The sequence below is a fragment of the Dipodomys ordii genome, unplaced genomic scaffold, assembly GCF_000151885.1.
Source record: "Dipodomys ordii isolate 6190 unplaced genomic scaffold, Dord_2.0 Scaffold33, whole genome shotgun sequence".
NCBI classification, from domain to species: domain Eukaryota; kingdom Metazoa; phylum Chordata; class Mammalia; order Rodentia; family Heteromyidae; genus Dipodomys; species Dipodomys ordii.
In genome coordinates this window covers 2,404,495-2,421,815 of record NW_012267249.1, presented here as the reverse complement: position 1 = coordinate 2,421,815, position 17,321 = coordinate 2,404,495, and the positions used below count along the sequence as shown (strand labels likewise).

The following is a 17,321-nucleotide window of genomic DNA, read 5'->3' as shown; positions in this document are numbered from 1 at the left end:
GAGCTGAAGAGCTAAGGGACAGCGCCCAGGCCCAGAGTTCAGGCCCCACGATCAGACCCCCCCCCCAAAAAAAAAAAGAAGTGGCCAAAGTTTGGGTTTATTTTGAGGGTGAAACATAAGGGATTTAGATGTAGTTTGAGAGAAAAAGAAGGGACATCGCAGGTTTTGGTCTGGATAATTTGAAGGGTGATGGTGCACTTTACTAATGTGGGGTGGCCTGTAAGGTGAGCACACTTGATCAAAAGTGCCTTTATGTTGTTGTTGTTGTTGGTTGTGAGGCTTTAACTCAGGGCCTAAGCACTGTCCCTGAACCTCTTTGTGCTCAAGGCTAGCATTCTATCACTTGAGCCACAGCACCACTTCTGGCTTTTTCTGATTAGTTTATTGGAGATGAGTGTCACGGGGACTTTTCTGCCAGGGCTGGCTTCAAACCTCGATCCTCAGATCTCAGCCTCCTAAGTAGCTAGAATTGCAGGTGTGAACCACTGACACCCTGCTCAAAGTACTTTTAGAGGATCGGCACTAGTGGCCCAGGTCTATAATCCTAGCCTCCTGAATAGGAGGCTGAGATCTGAGGATTGCAGTTCAAAGCTAGCCTGCGCAGAAAAGTCCATGAAACTCTTATCTCTACTTAACCACCAGAAAACTGGAAGTGGTGCTGTGGCTCAAAGTGGTAGAGTGCTAGTCTTGAGCTAAAAGAGCTCAGGAGCAGCGCCCAGTCCCTGAGTTCAAGCCCCATGACCAACAACAGCAAAGAGTGCTTTTTGATGTACTAAGTTTGAGGTCCTTGCTGTAGAATGATCAGTGTTTCAGGGGCATTTTGAGTGGACAGTCTAGGAGAGACAAGCTGGAGGTTTAAGGTGAAACTTTTGGTATCTTGGCTAGCATTTAAAGTCAGCATTGATGAGATCACTCTAGGAGTGTGTACTCAGTACTGAGCCCTGTGGGAGGTAGAGGAGATGAGGAACTAGCAAAGGTGGCAGTGACAAAACACCTGTGGTGTCCCTGCCATATCCTGGAAGTCAAGTCAAGTAGAAGGGAGTGTCTAGATCATATATTGTTGATAGGTCAGTAAGATTGGGCTTGAAAACTGATTATTGGATTCAACAATGTAAAGACAGGTACTAATACTTACAAAAACAGTTTGGGATTGGGGTAAGAACCACAGCTTTATTGGAATGACCAGAAATGTTCAGAAAGGAGTTTAGTTAGCAAATTTACACAAGTCTTTGTTGTGCTGTCTCCCCTCCCTGCAATCTCCAACTTACTTTCAACTAGTCATGTTAAAAGAGTAGGTAAGATAGATGCCTCACCTTCTCCCAGCATTCATAGTTCACAAAGAAGCAGTATTTAAGCAGTAATTACAGTTTAGTGTGGTAGACGTTGTTAGCAGTGATATAGAAGATTATCTAGGCCAGAGCTTTTCCTTCTTTAAACAGAGTCTTTAGCTTCTGCAGATGTTAAAAATAGGATGATTAAGTGCACCAGTGGAAGCTTGTTTCCAGTTTTTGTTGTTATTGGTTGTAGGGCTTGAACTCAGGACCTGGGCACTGTCCCTGAGCTCTTTTGCTCAAGGCTAGTGCTCTGCCACTTTGAGCCAAAGCTCCACTTCTGGTTTTTAAATGGCATTTGGAAATAAGAGTCTCATGGGGACTTTTCTACCTGGATTGGCTTCAAACTGCGATCCTTAGATCTCAGCCTCCTGAGTAGCTAGGATTACAGGCGTGAGCCACCGGCTCCTGACTTGTTTCCAGTTCTTACTGCTGCTGGTTCCTTCACAAGACAAGGAGTAGTCTGAGAGCAGCATAAAACAAGGGCACACCTAGAGCACAAAGTTAAAGAGGCTTTTACCCAACTTTGGGTAAGTTCAGAGTCAGCAACACTTATAGCAAGCTGAGAGTGAATGCCTCTTTAAATTTTGTGCCTTCTCTGCTTCTCATAAACCATGAGTTGGACAGCTTTCCTCTGGTGCTACCACTGTGATGTTCTTCCTCACCACAGGCTCCATGATCCTGTGGGACAAAGTCAATGAAGACTTAAACCATGAATCAAAATAAATCCTCCTTAAAAATAGACAAACAACAAACCAAACATGCTTTAAGGCTTTACTTGATGCATCCTGGCTCTGGTTGTGAAGAGAAACCTTTGAGTTTTTTCACCCTAAATGGCCTACATGACAAAAAAGGGAAAATACCCCTCTTTTTATGTTTCTCTTGTAAACTTTCTGTCCCAGTTATATCGGATGAGCTTTTTGGGGGTAGTACTGGGAACTGAACTCTGGGCTTCTGGCTTGCTAGGTAAATGCTCTACCACTTGAACTATACCTAATCCTTCCTCCCCCCCCCTCCCGCTCGCACCCCCATTCCTCAGTCCTGGGGCTTGAACTCAGGGCCTGGGCACTGTCCCTGAGCTTCGTTTGCTAAAGGCTAGCACTCTACCACAATGCCACTTCTGACCTTTCTTTTTATGTGGTACTGAGGAATCAAACACAGAGCTTCATGCATGGTAGGCAAGCACTCTACCACTAAGCCACATTCCCAGCCCTCTTTTCCTTTTAATTTGTTTTTTAGATCGTGTCTTGTGCTTTTGCCTAGACCAGCATTATAGGCATGTGCCACCATGATCAGCTCAGGTTTTTGAAGCTTGCTATTATTTGATGAGCTAATAAAAGTGTTGTTTTACTTGATAAGAAATGTACTCACTATCTTGCCCTTTTGTAACCCCTCTGTATGGTATTTTCACAATAATAAAAAAACAAAAAAAGTTGTTTTACCTTTTTTTGAAAGTGAAATTCATATAATCTAAAGTGAACCATTTAAAGTGGACAATTCAGTAGCACTTAGTGTTTTCATAGTGTTGCTCAACCACTATTTCTCTCTAGCTTTGAAACTTTTTATCACCCTGAAAAAACATCCATACTCCTTAAGTAACCATTCAGGTCTCCCTCTTATCATCCCTAATAACCTCTAGCCTACATTCTGTCTCTAGGGAGTCTCACTTTATCCCTTGGCTGTGATCCACTTATTTGTGCTTCTCTGTATCACTGTGGATGACAGGCATGTGCTATTACAACCAGCCATTGTACTTCCCTTGTGGCTGGGATAATAAGTTGAGAAATAGTCTTGTGAACTTTATTTTTGTTGGGGCTGGCCTTGAATAGTCCCAAGTAGGTAGGATTACAGGTGTGAGCCAAGATAGCTGCAAAGTTATTAAAGCATTCCAGATGGATATGAAATGGTATGACATTGCTTTTATTTGTATTTCCTTAAAAACTTGTAATGCTTATTGTTGGATATTTAATGTATTGTTTGGAGAAATGTCTCTGAGTCCTTTTCCCATTTCTTAATTGCCTTGTTTGACTTGAGTTGTAAGAACTTCTATACTCTGGATGTTAAGTTTATATTGAATCTAATTTTTTTTTGCAAATGTTTTCTCTGGTTCTATATGTTGTCTTTTCACCTTGATCATGCCCTTTCAGGCACAGTAGTTTTCAAAATCAATACTATTTTGATTTCTGAATTTTCATCACTGTTTCTAGGAGACAGCTGTTGTAATCCCATAAGCATGGGTATCATCAAGAAAATGGTTGAGAAGGAAATACCTGGAATTTATGTCTTGTCTTTAGAGATTGGAAAGACCATGGTAGAGGTAAGACCCTCCACAGCCCTGTCCCCTTAAAGGTTTCACATACAGTTTCATAGAATGTACTATGAGAGCCCAGTGTCCATGGCTCATGCCTGCAATCCTAGCTACTCAGGAGGCTGAGATCTGAGGATCATGGTTCAAAGCCAGCCCAGGCAGAAAAGTCCATGAGACTCTTATCTCCAGTAAACCACTCGGAAAACCAGAAGTGGCAGTGTGGCTCAAGTGGTAGAGCACTCGCCTTGAGCTGAAGCACTCAGGGACAGTGCCCAGGCCCAGAGTTCAAGCCCCACAACTGACAGACAAAAAAAAAAAAGTACTATTAGAGTGATTCACCTTACATTTTTTTTTTAGACATTAAGTCATATAATAGCTTGGCACTGGTGGCTTCCACCTCCTGGCTACTCAGGAGGTTGAGATCTGAGAATTGCAGTTCAAAGGCAGCCTAGGCAAGAAAGTCTATGAGACTCTTATCTGCAATTAACCACCAGAAAACCAGAAGTTGTGCTGTGACGAAAAGTGGTTGAGCACTAACCTTGAGCAAAAGAGCTCAGGGACAGTGTCCAGGCCCTGAGATCAAGCCTCACAAACTCAAAAATAAAAATACACACACACACACAGCCTCAGATTGGCTTGGAACTCACTAAGTAGCCCAGTCCAGAAACTTGAGATCCCTTGAGATCCTCAGCCTCCTGAGTGCTGGGATTATAGATATGCACAGCTACATTGGCTAATTAGCCCCATTGTCCACTGCTTGAACTCCAAGCTTTGTGCTTGCTAGGCAGGAGCTTGTTTTCATCATTTGTAAAAATAGGATAGGACTATAGTCCTATTCATACTTTCCATGTAGCTGGAATGACAGGTGTGAATCACTATGCACTTTTTTTTTTTTTTCTTGTCGATGGAGATGGGAAGGGGTCTTAAAGCTTTTTGCCTAGGCTGGACTCAAATTGCAGTTCTCCTGATCTCAGCCTTCTAGTATATAGGATTACAGATATGAATTACTGTGCCCACTTATCTCCACTCATGAGTAGTTTGTGTCAAGGAACCAACACCAACCTGAGTGAGTTCACATCTTAGAGAAAATACAAGTGATTGCTTTCAATCCAACCCTTTCATTTCTCTGTATCTCTGTGACTCCTTTTTTAGGACGTGGAGAACAGCTTCTTCTTGAATGTCAATACCCAAGTATCAACAGTGTGTCAGATTCTTGCTAAAGATCCTAAATTACAGCAAGGCTACAATGCTATGGGATTCTCTCAGGGAGGCCAGTTTCTGTAAGTCTCTTTCTGCTGTATAGTGGCCTTTGCATTTTGCAACTTGGTTTGTTTCTTGTTGTTGTTTACCAGTCCTGGGGCTCGAACTCAGGGCCTGGGCACTGTCCTTGCGCTTCTTTTGCTCAAGGTTAACACTCCAGCACTTGAGCCACAGTGCCACTTCTGGCTTTTTCTGTTTATGTGGTACTCAGGAATTGAACCCTGGGCTTTATGCATGCTAGGCAAGCACTCTACCACTAAGCCACATTCCCAGCCCTGTTTATTTCTTCAGATAAACTGGACTCTAATTCTTTGGGATCTTAGTTATTCTGAAATGGCCTCATGTACTCAAACAAATCATGTTAAGTGAGGTAAGCCAAGCTCAGAGAAACAAGTGGCACATTTTCTTTCTGATATGTGGAAATTAGATCTAAAATACACTATGATATGATAAATTATACAGGATTTTAGAGACACACAAAGTAAGACCAGAAGAGGATACTCATAGGAGAGAAACACAAAGGCTCAATGCATAAGTGCCTCATATGTATATAAAATAACATACATTTTGAAATGAACTCTAAGATAATGAAACCAGAGACCTTTCTTTTTTTCTTTTTCTGTTTTGATGATTCTGTCTTCTTTATGTATAGTATATTTAGTGTATATCTTTGGGAGGGTTGGGGGAGTTTTGGTATGAGCTGTAGAAATAGGGAAAAAGGGTGAAAAAGTGCAGCAGTGGAGATCACTGGACGTTGATGAAAGTGAACTATACAACTCATGGGTGGAGATGGGAGGGAGGGCTTAGGAGAGAGTGAGGAACAGAAGACACTGCATGAAAGGAAATGTACTCATTACCTGACTCATGTAATTGTAATTCCTCCTTATATCACCTCTATAATAACAATAAAGTAAATTAATAATAAAAGAAAATGGCCTCATGTTGGAAGCTGTATGGAAACTTAATTTATTTTCTATGAAAGAATGATTTGTATATAGACAGAGCAGAGGAAAATCCTATAACTAACTCTGTGGCTTTGGAAAAACACAGTGGATCAAGGTGCTTATTAATCTGTAAAGCCAACTGTTGATTCTTTCCCATCTTTCATTCAGAGCTGATAACCCCTTTTATTTCTCCAGGAGGGCTGTGGCTCAGAGATGCCCTTCACCTCCCATGGTCAACCTGATCTCAGTTGGGGGACAACATCAAGGTAACACTGACCTCTTCATCTCCTTGTTTCTTTTTTATAATTCATGTGCCCCCTTGATTTATTTATTTACTTTTCTTGATCTAGCAGTTTTATTTGCACAGTAAGCCAATCACCCTTGTAAAATCCTATTTCTACAGCTCATACCAAAAGTAGGCAGCCTTAATGAGGAGATAGGAAGTGACTAAAACAGAGGTTAGCATCTACTGAATAAGGTTAGCATCCTCTTTTCTCCCATTTAATTGAATTGATTTTGGAAGAAAAGTGGTTGCAGCAGTTGGTGGAAGTTAAGAAAACATATGACTTGCCCTATTTTCAAACACCCTATTTTTAGGTGGTAGGATGGTGGAGTACAATAGGGGATTTCAGCTCAGGGCTTTGCATTTCTTAGGCAGGTGCTCAACCACTTGAGGCATGTCCTGAGTCCTTGGGTAAAAATCATGTATAAGTACCTTGGTCTATAAATTTAAACAGTAGCCAAATAAACTGAAAAGTAGAACCTTTTCTATTTACACAGAAGTTCCTCTGAGGGGAAAGAATATTAGGTATTATAAATAATTGGGCGGTGATTTAAAGAGATGGAAGGAAGCTAAGGATGAAAGTATTTCTGAGAAAAGGTACTGGTGGGGAAGGCTGAGAAGGTGGCTCAGTGGTAGAGCGCTTGCCTCGCATGCATGAGGCCCTGGGTTCAATTCCTCAGCACCACATAAGCAAAAAGAAAAAAGCCAGAAGTGGTGCTGTGGCTCAAGTGGTAGAGTGCTAGCCTTGGGCTGAAGAGCTGAAGGACAGTGCCCAGGCCCAGAGTTCAGGCCCCATGACCGGACCCAAAATAAAAAAAGGTACTGGGGTGGATGCTACTTGAGATTGGCTTACCATAATTGATTTTCCTAAGCAAAGACTTAATAAACAAGATGAATATAGCTACTTGCTGTAGAGTACAAGCAGTACTCCTCCAGTATGGATTGAGCCTTTTTTTTTTTTTTTTTGGTCAGTCATGGGGCTTGAACTCTGGGCCTGGGTGGTGTCCCTTAGCTCTTCAGCTCAAGTCTCTACCACTTGAGCCACAGAGCCACTTAGGGTTTTCTGAGTGGTTTATTGGAGATAAGAGTCTCTCGGAGTTACCTGCTGGGGCTGGCTTTGAACCATGATCCTCAGATCTTAGCCCTCCTGAGTAGCTAGGATTACAGGCATGAGCCATCAGTGCCCTGCTTAAGGCAGAGACCCTAGGCAGCAAACAATGGAAGTGTGTAGAGGAAGCTGTTTACACTCTTTCCTGGAGGAATGAATGATTGGGATGTGGCTTGTGCCTGTTTTGGTTTTTCACAGTGCTTTGTACATAGTAGATATCTGTTATGATGATTAGAGGAATGGATGTTTGTCTCTTATATTTCAGGTGTCTATGGACTCCCTCGATGTCCAGGAGAGAGCTCTCACATCTGTGACTTCATCAGAAAAACACTGAATGCTGGCGCTTACTCTAAAGTTGTTCAGGAACGGTGTGTATTTATAGCTGAAAAAGATACAGATCTGCCACTGTGTGATGTTCATACTAGCAGTGATGCTAGGAGGTGCTAATGATATTTGAATGGCATTTATTTATTTATTTATTTTTATTTTATTTTTGGTTGGCCGTGGGGCTTGAACTCTGGGCCTGGGAGCTGCCCCTCAGCTCTTCAGCTCAAGGCAAGCGCACTACCAATTGAGCTACTGCACCACTTCCGGTTTTCTGGTGGTTTATTGGAGATAGGAGTCTCAGGGTCTTTCCTGCCCCAGCTGGCTTTGAACTGTGATCCTCAGATCTCAGCCTCCTGAGTAGCTAGGATTACAGGTATGAGTGACCGGCGCCTGGCTTGAGTGACATTTATTGTAACTTTCTGTACTGTCTGCCCACTTAAACTTGCTCAAAAAAAAAGCTGTTATCAGAGAGAGAGAAAAGAGAATGAAAGGAAGAAAGAGGAAGAAAAGATGGAAGGAAGGAAGATGAGGGATGGAGGGAGGGAAGAAAGAAGGAAGGAAGAGAGGGAGGGAGGGAGATAGGTAGGTCTATTTTTCTATGTAGGAAGAATGCAATTATAATGAATATTCATCCTTGGGGCTGGGAAGGTGGCTCAGTGGTAGAGCACTTGCCTTGCATGCATGAGGCCCTGGGTTCGATTCCCCAGCACCACATAAGCAAAAAGAAAAAAGCCGGCAGTGGCACTGTGGCTCAAGTGGTAGAGCACTAGCCTTGAGCTGAAGAGCTGAGGGACAGTGCCCAGGCCCAGAGTTCAGGCCCCATGACCGGACCCAAAAAAAAAAATGAATATTCATCCTTAAAAACAAAAATAGGGAGATATCTGTAGGTATACAGAATGGGTGTGAAAATGACCTCCCAAAGATCCTCTGTTCTATTTTTTTCCAGATAGTTCTGAGTCTTTCAGCCTCATTTTCTTCTATCTCTAATGTGAGTTAGTGACAGTACCTTACTGTGGGCTGTTGTAGGTATTAAAACAAATGGAGTATAAAGCATTTAGTGTAGGGCTGGGAAGGTGTCTCAGTGGTAGAGCGCTTGCCTTGCATGCCAGAGGCCCTGGGTTCGATTCCTCAGCACCACATAAGCAAAAAGAAAGAAGCCAAAAGTGGCGCTGTGGCTCAAGTGGTAGAGCGCGCTAGCCTTGAGCTGAAGAGCTGAGGGACAGCACCCAGGCCCAGAGTTCAGGCCCCATGACCGGACCCCAAAAAAAAAAAAAAAGCATTTAGTGTAGTGTTTACTTCTTAGGAAGCAGGCAGATTTTGATTATCAAAACCTGGTGATAGCAGGGCACCAGTAGCTATTCAAGAGGCTGAGATTTGAGGGATTGCAGTTTGAAGCCAGCCCAGTCAGGAAACTCAGTGACTCTTCAATAAACTTTTCAGAAAAAGCTGGAAGTGGCACTGTGGCTCAAGTGGTAGAGTGCTCGCCTTAAGCACAGAGTCTTAGCCACAACACCCAGGCCTTGAGTTCAAGCCCCAGGATTGGCAAAAATGAAACACAAACCTGGTGGTGGCTGGGTGCCAGTGGCCCTTGTCTGTAATACTAGCTACTGAGGAGGCTGAGATCTGAAGATCAAAGTTCAAAGCAAGAAAGTTGTTGAGAGTCTTTAACCACAAAAAGCTGGAAGTGGAGCTGTGGCTCAAGTGGTAGAGTACCAGCCTTGAGCAATCAAGCTAAGAGATAGCTATCAGGCTCTAAGTTTAAGTCTCAGTGCGCACGCACGCACGCACTCTCTCTCTCTCTCTCTCTCTCTCTCTCTCTCTCTCTCTCTCTCTCTCTCTCGGTGGTGCTTTTTTAATACTCAGTTTTAAATTTCTGTGTCTAAACTTCCTTCATATTATAATTATTTTGTTTTCTCTTTTAGTTGCAGTTTTAAGGTATTTAATAATTTCATCAAACATTGACTCACTGCTGTTTGCTAGACCTGATTGCAGGTTCTCTAGGCATCGTGCAGAAGACAGTTGGGATCCCTGCTCTCATACTGGGCAGACAGGAGATCATATCTATTTAGCATAAACCCATTGCATATTTCTGTATATAAGTAGGATGCACTGATGGTGGTAGTGGGGCAGGGATCTACTTTCCTACTTTGGATAGAATGGTCTTTGAAGACTTCTTTTATCTGGGATGCAAGGATCAGACAGGAACATGAGAAACAAGAGGAAAGGAAATCAGCCAGAGGAACCCAAAGGCCCTGAGGCTGGAACAAGTTTAGCTTTTCTAGAGTAAGCAGATTTTAATGAGAGTTTCAAGAGTGGCAGAAAAGCATGGGCGACACTATGCCAGAACTTGACGGCCACATGAGTTGAGACTTTATTGCAAATAGTGTGGGAAGCTATTGGAGGTTTGGGGAAGGTTTTCATTACTTTGAAACAGGAGGCCAGTGCAGAGGCTGTTGCAGTGGTCTTTGGGAGAGACAATGGTGGCTGAGACACTGGGTTGTGACAGCAAGATGGAGAAAAGAGGACATTGCAAGTAAATCACTCATGGATGACATATTATCCATGGGGACTGCATTCTGAGTTCTCAACAGCTCAGGCACAGATTAACTTCTAGGATACTTTTTTAATTTTGTAGAGGTGTTTGCCTTTTTAAATGGTCTTTATATGAGTGAAATTGTCCTTTTTTTTTTTTGGTCGATCGTGGGGCTTGAACTCTGGGCCTGGGTGCTCTCCCTCAGCTCTTTAGCTCAAGGCTAGTGCTCTACCATTTAAGCCACAGCACCACTTCTGGCCTTTTATATTTATGTGATACTGAGGAATAGAATCCAGAGCCTCATGCATGCAAGGCAAGCACTGTCCTCTGAACCATCTTCCCAGCCCCATCCTTTCTTTTTGAGATAGGGTCTTGCTATGTAGCTCAAGACCTCAAAAGAGCTTGAAATCAAGAAGTGGGAGCTAGAAGGAGTCAAGGTATTATTGTCCTGCTGTTTTCATTGCTTCTCTCTGTCACATCCTTTTTTTCTCTCTGTGTAGACCAGCTTTTCCTGCTCCCCACATGTTGAAAGTTGGCTTGCAAAGCATCCAAGTGTTTAATCTTCTGCATGTGAGGTTATTGTGATTTGAGGCTAGAATTTCTTCATTCCAATTCAGAGTTTTAGGGAAAGAGTCATGTCCCAGGTCAAATATGGCCTCACCTCTTCTCTCCTTAGCTATGACCAGAGATGCGGGACTATGTTCCAGCCATGCCCACCTCCATAGTCAGTAGGGGACAGGAAGCAGTTCCCAGAGAAAACAGAGACCTCAGAAAAGATCTTTTGTGTTCTTTAGGCAATTTAGCGTTGTTAAAGCAATGTGACATCCTGATAAAAAAATTATCATCCTGATATGCTCAGTGTTTTTCAAGCCCCAGCCCCTGGCTACACAGCCTTCATGAAGACCACGAGCACAGGTCATGAGCATAACAGCTCGCTCTCTTCCTTAGTGTGAAAGCTGTACTTCTTTTTCCTTTCACCTTGCAGGTGCTGGCAGCCCTTTGTGGCCTTTTTCCATTATTTTTCTCCCAGCCATCCCTGTGTCTCCTTTCCAGCCCACATTCCCTGTCATAGGGTTGCCTCTAACCTTAGCCTTGGACTGTTCTGGGCAAGGTCTGTGTCTCTCCCAGCCCCCAGGCTTAGAGCACTTTTTCCTCACTCATCCCGTTTTTCTGACTTAGCTAGTGAACTTGCCACTTCTTTTTCTGATAATACTGTGGCATCCACTTATGTGCTTAGAAGAGTACCTGGAAAATACTTGGTATGTATCAGCTGCTATCATGACAATCAATTATTAGAATACGCACTTTAAACGTACCATTCCTACCCAGTATAGAGTTTGTTTTCATTTTTTTTTGGTCGGTCGTGGGGCTTGAACTCTGGGCCTGAGTGCTGTCCCTCAGCTCTTCAGCTCAGGGCTAGCGCTCTACCACTTGAGCTACAGCACCTCTTCCTAGAGTTTGTTTTCTATTCTTACCAACTTCTGATCTCATGTTTCTCTCTCTTTTTCTTTGTCTCTTTCTCTCTCTCTTTGCCTTTTGCCAGAACTGGGTCTTGAATTCAAGGCCTTGAACTTGAGCTCAGCTTTAGCTTTTTCCTCAAGGCTGCTACTCTACTACTTGAGTCAAGCCTCCAGTTCTGGCTTTTTGCTGGTTAATTGGAGATAAGAATATCTGACTTAGTCTGCCTGGGCTTGCTTTGAATCTTGATCCTCAGATCTCAGCCTTCTACATAGCTAGGATTACAGGTATGAGCTACCAGGTATCCTGAAGCCATTGAATTGTTAAGTCTCAGTGAAAGTAAACACTTAAAATATTTTAAACTGTGTGCAGGTGGTTTGCAAACCTACCTACTTAGTAGGCTAAGATCTGAGGACCACAGTTCAGAACCATCTTGGGCAGGAGGTAAGTGGAGCTGTGGCTCAAGTGATAGAGTGCCAGCCTTGAGCACAAAAGCTGAGGGACAGTCCCCAGGCCCTGAGTTCAAGCCTCAGGACCAGAACACACACATATATACAAAAAATTAAATATGTTTGGCCTGGAAATGTAGCTTAGTGGTAGTGTGCTTGCCTAGCATGTATGAAGCCCTGGGTTCAATTTCTCAGAACCACATAAACAGAAAAAAACCAGAAGTGGTGCTGTGGCTCAAGTGGTAGAGTGCTAGCCTTGAGCAAAAGAAGCTCAGGGATAGTACCCAGGCCCTGAGTTCAAGCCCCAGGACTGGCAAAATAAATATGTTTATAAGCAGTTAGATTATAACTACTATCTGTTGATGAATCCTTTTCCTAAGTCTTTGCACCTCTCTGTACTGTGCTGAATAGGCTGTCCTTGTCTCAGCATGGTATCTTGGTAAACTGTCATAGATAGAAGTCTTGCATTCCCTGTTAAGAGAAAAAGTCTTGAAAGTCTCTTGGTGGTCCAGTGCACTGGGGCATGGCCCAGGCATGCTGTATTGATAGGCAACATGGTCATCTTCATTCTTTTTTCTCCCTGCAGCCTGGTGCAAGCAGAATACTGGCATGACCCCATAAAGGAGGACGTGTACCGCAACCATAGCATCTTCTTGGCAGATATAAATCAGGAGAGGGTAAGCATCCAGCCAGGCTCCCAGCATTAGACATTCATTTTTCTCTTTAGAGCATCAGAAATTAGCAATGGCTGTTTACCCAAACTATCCTGGGTAGAACTGGGAACTAGAAATTCTGTGTTTAGGGAGGCAGTGTTTGGGAATTCAGCTCCTTGTAGAGAGGCTGGCATTCATTGGCCTTCCTCTCTGTTTTGTTTTTTGCTGTCGTGGGGCCTGAACTCTGTGCCTGGGCGCTGTCCCTCAGCTCTTAAGCTCAAGGCTAGTGCTCTACCACTTGAGCCACAGAGCCACTTCTGGCTTTTGCTGCTTATGTGGTACTGAGGAATCGAACCCAGGACCTCATGCATACAAGGCAAGTATTCTACCACTGAGCCACCTTCCCAGCCCTGGCCTTCCTCTTTGAAGTCCTTTCCCTTCTCTTGTGTGGAAGCAGCAGAACAAAGTCAGTAGGTTGCTAGCTGGGTAAAGTAGAAATCCCACAGCAGCTGCCTCCTGAGGAAAGCCTTCCTGGGAGGCCTTCTGGACAGATTTTCTCAGAAGAGGGATTTACCTAGAAGAGATATTGCAGTGGGCACTGATAATGCCTCAAAAATGAGCATGGCTTGGGAAGATCCAGGATATTTGATTTATATTAAAGTTATGTGGGTTTTGTTTTGTTTTTCTTTTTGGTCATGGGGCTTGAACTTGGCTTGGGCGCTGTCCCTCAGCTCTTCAGCTCAAGGCAAGCATTCTACCACTTGACCACTTGAGCCACAGCGCCACTTTCAGTTTTCTGTCAGGGGTATTTATATGGTAAAGGCTGGGGGGTCTATGTTAAAGATAGTTTATTTTTGTTCTAATCACTCCTGGTGTTATACTTTCTGAGTTTCTGGATGTTTGGGGCATTTCTTCTAGGTAAGAATGCATCCTGCCATAAAACAAATGCTTGCCAGGTGCTGGTAGCTCAAGTCTGTAATCCTAGCTACTCAGGAGGCTGAGAACTGAGGATCGTGGTTCAAGCCAGCCCAGGCAGGAAAGTCTGTTAGACTCTTATCTCCAGTTAACCACCAGAAAACCTGAAGTGGTGTGGTATCTTAAGTGGTAGAGTGCTTGCCTTGAGCTGAATTGCTCAGGGACAGTGCCCAGGTCCAGAGTTCAAGCCCCATGATAGACAAAAAAACAAAAAAACAACAATCAAAAAAAAACACCAGATGCTAGCAGGGTGCCTGTGGCTCACGCCTGTAATCCTAGCTACTCAAGAGGCTGAGATCTGAGGATTGTGGTTCAAAGCCAGCCCGGGCAGGAAAGTCTGAGACTCTTATCTCCAATAAACCACCAGAAAACCGGAAGTGGCGCTGTGGCTCAAGTGATAGAACTGCTCCCCTTGAGCTGAAGACCACAGGGACAGCACCCAGGCCCAGAGTTTAAGCCCTATGGACCGACTGAACAAACAAAACAAAACACCAGATGCTTATCCTTGAGATAAAGAAGGCTTCTTATTGTCTACATTTTGGGTAGGAGGTTGCTTACAATTTGGAGAAGCACTTCTCAGGAAGGCATACATCCTGCCGTATAAATGTTCATTCTTGGGGTGAGAAACACATCTCTCAGGAAGGAATGCATTCTGGTTATTTTGAGCATAGATTGCTCTTCTGTTTTAATACCTTGTTTCTGAATTGCCTCACAGGCCTCATTTTCTTCAACTTATCCTGCGTCATTTTACCCTAAAATTACTTTGGTCCCTTAATCTTAAGGGAAATAGATGAATGAATATCCATATTTGCTCTAAGCTTACCATGCCTCATTCCCTCTAATCTGTCTTGCCTCCATATAACAGAACAACTCAGAAGCTTCAGTTTGTTCTGTTTTCTTCCGCTGGTTAGTTCCCTTGAATCTGTGTGACTAATGCCTATGGAATGTAGACTGTTAGCCCTGGTTGGTGACATGCCAGTCACAAGATGGTAAGAAATGGCAGTGTAAGGTATATTCTGGGCAGAAATCTAGAAAAGGAGCATATTATGTTCATGGGTCAGGGTAATCAGAACGCTGAAATCCCCCTGCTGGAACCTGATGGTAATGCCACTACTGTCTTTTTCTTCAGTATGTCAATGTATCCTACAAGAAAAATCTGATGGCTCTTAAGAAGTTTGTGATGGTGAAATTCCTCCATGATTCAGTTGTGGACCCTGTAGAGTCTGAGGTGAGATACTACTTAAGCCATAGCATGTCACGAGCCTGTAGGAGAAAATAGTTCTGAAATACAGCTAGCTACCTGCTGGGCAAAAGCCTCCAGTCCTCCTCCACCACCCTTTCTATACATCAAGAGTTCTGAGTGAGGTTCATAAATGGGACATGGAATTGGTTATTGTTGGGATCCATCACAACCATCCCAGGGGACTACATGGAGGCAGGCAGGCACTGGAGAAAGATTATTATTGTTAATTTTTGTTGGTTGTGGGGCTTGAACATTGGGCCTAGACTGTCCCTGAGCTCTTTAGCTCAAGGCGAGTGCTCCACCACTTGAGCCACAGTGCCACTTTCAGTTTTCTGGTGGTTAATTGGAGATTAGAGTATCATAGACTTTTCTGCCTGGGCTGGCTTTGAACTGGGAGCCTCAGATCTTAGCTTCCTGAGTAGCTAGGATTATAGGCGTGAGTCACTGGCACCCAGCTAAAAAAAAGATTATTATAAGGTTTATTAGAGGGGAGGGGCCATATCTCCCTAGAGAGAGGGAGCATATGGCATCTGCCTCTATTCAGGTGGGTAGCTTTGGGGCTAGTGGCAAGGTATGTACACAGGTAGGGCTGGGTGGAGAGAGGGAATGGCCAGCCATAAGGTGGGAACTGTAGGGCAGGGAGGAGCTCAGGTCTGGGTAGAGCTGAGGACCAGAGGTAGGGATAATGCGAACAGTTAAAACTCCCAATTCCACTCCAATATCATATGCAAAATTCTATCATTACATTCTGTTGGGGGGAAGAGTCTATCATTTTAATGATTTTCAAAGAAATCTAGGATTCACTAGCCTATTAATCCTTAAGTTTGGTATTCTAGGCTTTGACCTGTCTTTCCAGCTTCATTTAACCTAGGGCTCTACATCACTCAATGTTTGATCAAACCGTATTGTAGTACTTGAAATTCCCCAAATTTACATGTGTTTTCTCTCATGCCTGAGTTCATGCTTTTTCTTTAGGATGCCTTTCCTTGGCTTTCCCACCTGAAAAACTCCCATTCTTTTTTTTTTTTTTTGGTCAGTCATGGGGTTTGAACTCTGGGCCTGGGCACTGACCCTCAACTCTTCACCTAAAGGCTAGCATTCTACCACCTGAGCCACAGCACCACTTCTGGTTTTCTGCGTAGTTTATTGGAAATGAGTCTCATGGACTTTCCTGCCTGGGCTGGCTTTGAACCGAACCATGATCCTCAGATCTCAGCCTCCTGAGTAGCCAGGATTACAGGCATAAGCCACCAGGGCCCAGCAAAACTCCCATTCTTATGACAAGGCCATATGCAAATGCTACTTCCTATAGGACATTATCCCTCTTCCAGGCACAGTTTGCTTTCTAGTTATTAGTATCTACTAAAGTTCTGCTCACATTTACAGACCACCAGGTGTTGTCCGGTGTAAACTAGATCTTGCTGGCCACATTTTCTTTTTTTGGTCCAAGACCAAGTCTAACTTGGTACCTGATGCTTTCGTTCATTGGCTGGTGCTCTACCAACCAAGCCATGCCTCCAACTCCACCAATGACATTATTGAATGGTTTGAGAGCTAAGAATTTTACATGGTTAAATAATTGGGGAAAATTCCAAGGCTATTTTATGATACGAGTTAGAATTTGTTTGTAATTGAAGTTTCATTGAGACAGTCATACCTATCTTTCACATATTTCTAAGAAATGAAAGGCAAGCGACCAATATGGGCTCAAGGCTTTATTGGGACAGACCTGCTGGGCTACTCCAGGCAGGAATGGAGGCAGCAGCAGTGGACACCTAGGTGCAGGTGGAAAGTCCATATTACATGGACTTTGGGAATTTGGGGGTAGAGTCAAGTTTTGAGAAGTATTATGAATGTGTTATGTGGTCTACAGGAATTGGGGGAGAGTTACATTCCTAAAAGGAGTATGATGATACTTTTGGAGCTGGGACAGAAATTTGTACATCACACCAGGAAAACAATACAGCATTGGGGAAATAGAAACTGATTTTTGTAAACAGGTAGGGACACAGGGAGGGGATGTAATTGCAAGCTGAGTCTGAGGCCTGAGAATATTGTGTCTGGCTACTTTTGTGTTACAGTGGAAGCAGAGAGTAGTTAACAGCCATATGGCCCTAAAGCCTAACCTATTTTGGGTCTGGCCTTTTGAGAAAAATAGCTTGCTGACCCCATGCTAGACTGTAAATGGTTCTGTGACTTGCCAGATGGACTTGCTAGATGGGAGCTTCTTGGGAATCTCGTAGAAACAAGGATCATAATCACCCTAGAATGACTACAGAGTTTATTACAAGGATTTTTAGGGTTGGTATAATAAAAGCAGCAGAAATTTTTGGTAAATGGTAAACTCTTTAGAAAGACCAACTCATTCCTAAGGAATGACTTTTAAAATGAAGTGACTTGAACTATACCCCTATTTTTCCTTCTTGCTTTGTGTTTGTGGGGGGGGGGG

General features: G+C 43.5%; 1 protein-coding gene across 1 annotated transcript in view; it reads left to right on the top strand.

The window, feature by feature from the left end:
* Ppt1 (palmitoyl-protein thioesterase 1) overlaps window positions 1–16,859 on the top strand; it is a 45,209-nt gene extending 28,350 nt beyond the window's left edge. The window contains exons 2-8 of the mRNA XM_013016767.1: window positions 3,479–3,648; window positions 4,792–4,919; window positions 6,039–6,109; window positions 7,500–7,602; window positions 12,588–12,678; window positions 14,759–14,857; window positions 16,746–16,859. Coding sequence (XP_012872221.1) covers window positions 3,479–3,648; window positions 4,792–4,919; window positions 6,039–6,109; window positions 7,500–7,602; window positions 12,588–12,678; window positions 14,759–14,857; window positions 16,746–16,859 — 776 coding nt within the window. The remainder of the gene's footprint in view (window positions 1–3,478; window positions 3,649–4,791; window positions 4,920–6,038; window positions 6,110–7,499; window positions 7,603–12,587; window positions 12,679–14,758; window positions 14,858–16,745) is intronic.
* The last annotated feature ends 462 nt before the right edge of the window (window positions 16,860–17,321 follow it).